The 5,524-nt window shown below is 34.3% G+C and overlaps 1 protein-coding gene across 1 annotated transcript; it reads left to right on the forward strand.

Annotated features, from left to right (window-relative positions):
• The first annotated feature begins 915 nt into the window (after positions 1-915).
• Positions 916-5,150, forward strand: LOC147284013 (uncharacterized). The gene is made up of 7 exons (XM_086245640.1): positions 916-2,406; positions 2,515-3,143; positions 3,235-3,522; positions 3,617-3,728; positions 3,818-4,393; positions 4,651-4,701; positions 4,797-5,150. The coding sequence occupies exons 1-7, from the start codon at positions 916-918 to the stop codon at positions 5,148-5,150; spliced, it is 3,501 nt and encodes a 1,166-aa protein (XP_086101766.1).
• Positions 5,151-5,524: the final 374 nt, after the last annotated feature.

Genomic DNA, 5,524 nt, shown 5'->3' on the forward strand with positions numbered 1-5,524 from the left:
TTACTATTCTATCTGTGGTGGCTTGTGGTTTATAGCAATTTTCTTGTGATTGGAGTGTTATTACTATTCTATCTCATGCACCTTCATTACTAATCATAGAGTGACTTTTGATAGACCCTCGTAAATCTTGTATCACAATGTTTGTTATTCATAGAGTAATCTATATATACTGATTAAAACCATAACAAATAATTTTTTGTACTTGTGGCTGTTTTATCAAATTGACTATATATGTTTATAAAGAGGCTACTTTTGTCTTGATCAAGCATTCTCTTGTACTTTTTTTATTAAACATGTGTGAATATTGAATGTATACTTGTCTGCATCAAATAGATTTTGGTTGCTGTCTTTTTTATGTGATATCTTAGAAATAAGTCAATTGGGAATTGCCTTTCTGTTACAGGTTTTTGAAGGAAAAAAACAGAGGGCACAAAATCAGCTAATAAAACTCATTATTGCTAATTCCATTCTCAGGTAACATTTGAAAGCCCTTAATTGAATTGTTGAATATAACAATGGCATTGCAACATTATACTCACTATTTTATTTAAACTAGACTTGCTTCTTTATAATTGCTTCAACCACAAAATTGCATATTAGCAACCCAATAGTTAGAAAGTATAAATTGCATATTCTCTCATCCTTTTCTTCATTAGTACATGGATATCTATGTTAAGCTAACTGGTACATGGTATAATATGATCCAATATATTCAAATCAGGATATATGTGCACACGTGAGAGCAGGCTTTATATATGATGGACAAGACATGGGTGTATCTTGAAAGGTCTTTCCAATTACTTTGTTATAGAAAATACTAAAACATAGTATAGTCAATTTTAAACAATAATAATGATTAGTTTTATGTGTAGACGTTCTAAAGAATACCAAGATGCAGCTAGAAACTTTGTCAATATGGCTCAGACAAGCGCAGGGAATTTTGGTAATATCATATGCCCTTGCACTAAATGTCGAAACCTTCGCTCTCACCATGCTGATGTTGTTTATGAACACTTGGTTATCAAAGGAATGGATCCTAGATATACTACATGGGTCCTTCATGGGGAAAGTCCACACATGAATGTAGAATGTGAAGATGTTGATATATCAGACACATATAGAATGTATAAAGATGTGTATGATCAAGATTTACGTCATGGAGAACCATTTGGTGAAAGAGCAGAGGAAGATTTCACGCAAAAGTTGGAAGATGCTGAGTCTCCCCTTTATACAGGATGTAAAAAGTACACTAGGCTGTCTGCAGTTGTACTTTTGTACAAGCTTAAAGCTGTACATGGTTTGTCTGATATTGGTTTTACAGAATATCTTCAGATATTTCGAGATATGCTGCCTGATGGAAACAGTCTTCCTGATTCGATTTACTCAACAAAAAGGTTATTGAAAGCATTTGATCTAGGGTATGAGAAGATAGATGCATGCTCCAACGATTGTTGTTTATTTTGGAAAGAAAAAAAAGATATGGAGACATGCCCAAAATGCAGCACTTCAAGATGGAAGTTAAACCAACGCACTAAAAAGGTTCAAAAGGGAGTTCCAGTGAAAATTTTACGCTACTTTCCTATAATACCAAGATTTAAGAGGATGTTCAAGTCAGTGGAAAAAGCACAGCAGTTAACTTGGCATTCTAATAATCAAAGTCAAGACGGAAAGATGCGTCATCCAGTTGATTCACCAGCATGGAATACAATTAATAGGAAATGGCCTGAATTTGGTTTGGAAGCACGCAATCTTAGACTTGGACTAGCAACTGATGGATTTAACCCTTTCGGTGACCTTAGTTCTAGATATAGTTGCTGGCCAGTGATACTAGTGATTTATAACCTTCCCCCAGGGTTAAGCATGTTGAAGGAAAACTTAATGTTGAGTCTATTAATTCCAGGTCCAAAACAGCCAGGGAATGATATAGATGTTTATTTAGAGCCCCTTATAGAGGACTTGAAGGAACTATGGAACAACGGGGTGGACATGTATGATTCATACAATAAGGCAATGTTCAAATTGAAAGCTATTTTAATGTGGACAATAAATGATTTTCCAGCATATGGAAACTTAGCTGGATGTACAACAAAAGGGAAAGCAGCTTGTCCTATATGTGGTCTTGGTACATGCTCAAAATATTTACTCCACAGTAAGAAGGTGGTGTATATGGATCACCGACGGTTTCTTGCAGCAACTCATCCTTTTCGAAAAAAGAAAAGTTGGTTTGATGGACATGAAGAAACTAAAAGAAGGCCTAAACCATTAACCAGTCAACAAGTCTTACAAGAAGTGAAAGATATTGTGAATGATTGGGGAAAGAAAACAAAGAAGAAAAGGAAGAGAGACCCAAAAGAGGTACAAATGTGGAAAAAAAAGTCAATTTTTTTTGACTTGCCATATTGGGAGGTATATGTTTAACACTATATTACTTGTTTAATATTTTAGACCATCAGTTTTTATTTTGGGTGTTAATTTAAACCATGATGCAATTATTTTCTTTTGATAATTTTGTAGGGATTACTCTTGCGTCATAACTTGGATGTTATGCATGTGGAAAAAAATGTTTGTGATAGCATTGTTAGCACATTGTTGAATATAAAAGGAAAATCAAAAGATGGGTTGAAATCTCGTAGAGATTTGCAAGTGATGAACATTAGGCATGCTTTGCATCCAGTAGAAAGAGGCAGCAGGATGTATTTGCCAGCAGCAATGCACATGCTTTCCAAGAATGAGAAAGAAACATTTCTTAAGAGGTTATATACTTTAAAGTTACTAGACGGATATGGATCCAATATTGGGAATTGCATCTCATTAGAGGAATGCAAAATAATGGGCCTTAAATCTCATGATCATCATGTTCTAATGCAGCAACTATTGTCAGTAGCAATAAGAGGCCTCTTACCAAATAGGACAAGGAATGCAATCTTCAGGCTGTCTGCATTTTTTAATGAATTGTGCCAGAGGGTGATTGATGGTAATAAATTAGAAGAAATGGAAACAGAAGTTGTAGAGACTTTGTGCATGTTTGAAAGGTTTTTTCCTCCTTCTTTTTTCGACATTATGATTCACTTGACGATTCACTTAGCACGGGAAGCTCAACGGTGTGGTCCAGTACAATATCGTTGGATGTACCCATTTGAAAGGTACTATCATTATTGAATTTTATTTTTATTTATAATTCACTTATCTCAAATCTAACTAACATAATTTTTATCCCATACACCATTTCTCTAGATATATGAAAGTATTGAAGGGGTATGTAAAAAATCGTGCACGACCCGAAGGGTGCATAGCTGAGCGTTATCTAGCTGAAGAATGTATGAGGTTTTGTAGTGGATACATGGAACAAGCAAGTATAATTGGTACTCGACATGATCGCAATGAAGATTGGGATGATGAAAGAATATTATTTGGAGGACATACATTCACTACTGGGGTACCAATTATTTTGGATGATGATATGAGAGAAATTGCTCATTGTTATGTGTTACGTAATAGTGCAGAAGTTGAGCCGTATTTTGAGTAAGTTAGATGACTATAACCCTTATTTTAGGAACAATTATCTTAAGTTTTTTTTTTTTAATTTTGTTAATTTCTATTTGGTTTGATATATTAGAATGCACAAAGAGGAGTTGAAACAAGAAGATGCCAGACTTAGAAATCCAAAGTATGAAAGCCTATTAGAAAAGAGGCACACAGACCAATTTAGGGAATGGTTGTCAAATAAGGTGGTTGAGTATTTTTTTAATTTGCTGCCAATCTGCCTTTTGCATTTACATTTAGTTAGTGATCTCTAACTAAATTTTTACTTAAACAGATTAAGGTCCAAGAAGATGGGATCAGTGACACACTTTATTGGCTTGCATATGGACCTAGAAGTTATGCTATGTCTTATTCTGGATATATTATTAACAGACTCCGTTTTCGTACAAAGGATACTGAGAAGTCAACACAAAATAGCGGTGTATCCATTGAAGCTGACACTCTTTGTAGATCTAGTGCAAAAGATCCCAATCAAGTTATGGGAAACATCTCTTACTATGGGATTCTAAAGGATATCATTTTACTAGATTACCACAAATTTAGTGTTCCTGTGTTTAAGTGTGATTGGGCTAATATTTCAAATGGTGTCAAGGTAGAAGATGGTTTTATATTAGTTAACCTCCCTGACGGAAAATCAGCCTTTGAAAAAGATCCTTTTATTTTGGCACCACAAGCGAAGCAAGTCTTTTATTCTAGGGAAAGTGATACATCATCATGGTATGTTGTACTAAAAGCACCACCTAGAGGCATTCATGATGTAGAGATGTCCAATGAGAGTGATTTTTCTCCATACGCAACTCTAGATAAAGAAACAATTGAGTCTACTTATATTAGTGAAGATGTCCAGTATGTAAGGGAGGATTGTGATGGAATCTTAGTGTAACTTCTAATGTTAGTGTAATAACCTAGATTTTTATTAAAAAAATTATATTTAGGGTACTATTTCATCTATTGATTAAGCACTTTTTGTTGTTAATTATTGGTTGCTTTTGCTTTGAAATGTCATATTATCTTTTTCCCTATTGTTTTTCATTAATAAACTTCATCTATTGAGGTTCATTGGAAAAAAAAAAAGGTATATCTCTATTTAAATTGGCATGTATGCAGGATCTTGTAATTGAAACCAGATTTTCAGAGATGTCCAAAACCAACCCAGAGGTAAACTCCACTGTACAGTTAATTTGCACATATTATCAGTATTGGAATTTTGATAATATAAAAGTCTCTAAATTTCATTATCTATGATTACACAGTCGTCTAAACAGGGGAACAAAAGAGCAAGGAAAGAACAAGATGCTAGTGTTGCAGCTCTTAGAAATAATACTGAAAATCGTGGAATTAGAATCCGTGATGATTCTGATAATTCAGCGCCTAATGTAGATGAGATACCTGATTCCTCTCCACTGAAAAAAAAGACCAGGGGCCCTGCAACGATTGATATTATCGGTCCTCCCAAAGATGGAAGACTTGTCAATGTTGAATTTAATCCTTTGGGTCAACCTGTGAAGAAAAGTTCTAATAAGCTATCTTCTTATATTGGTTGTTTGGCACGACAAGTGGTGCCCATAACATTAGATAATTGGCATGGTCTTGATGATGAAACATAAGAACGACTTTGGATTTGGGTTAAGGTAAGTATTGTAACGCATACTGTTGCTTTTTACTATTATTAAGTTTATTACATTATAACTTTTTCATAAATCATTTTCTTTTATAATGTAGCAACAATTCAAGTTAGAGGAATGCCATAAAAAAATTGTTTTAATGTCAATGGGAAGGAGCTGGAGGACTCACAAATCTGTTCTAACACGAAAAATACGAGAATTAGCTGAAAGTGAGGATGTTTCCAGACATATTGGTGCATTCAAGGACTTGAAACCCAAAAGCACTACCGAAAAACATTGGGCGAAGTTTGTCAAAGAGAGACTGTCTGATACCTTCAAGGTTAGCATGTTCTTCTATATATAATAATGCAAATGTT

This window comes from Dryas octopetala, chromosome 5, assembly GCF_963921425.1.
Source record: "Dryas octopetala chromosome 5, drDryOcto1.1, whole genome shotgun sequence".
In the NCBI taxonomy this organism is placed as follows: domain Eukaryota; kingdom Viridiplantae; phylum Streptophyta; class Magnoliopsida; order Rosales; family Rosaceae; genus Dryas; species Dryas octopetala.

Bases quoted from the DNA above. Each gene is read 5' to 3' on its own strand.
- LOC147284013 (XM_086245640.1), top strand. From the start codon at position 916: ATGGCTCAGACAAGCGCAGGGAATTTTGGTAATATCATATGCCCTTGC. The intron at 3,144-3,234 runs GTACTATCATTA...CCATTTCTCTAG, and splicing joins TGGATGTACCCATTTGAAAG to ATATATGAAAGTATTGAAGG. The intron at 4,394-4,650 runs GTAAGGGAGGAT...GCATGTATGCAG, and splicing joins TTAGTGAAGATGTCCAGTAT to GATCTTGTAATTGAAACCAG.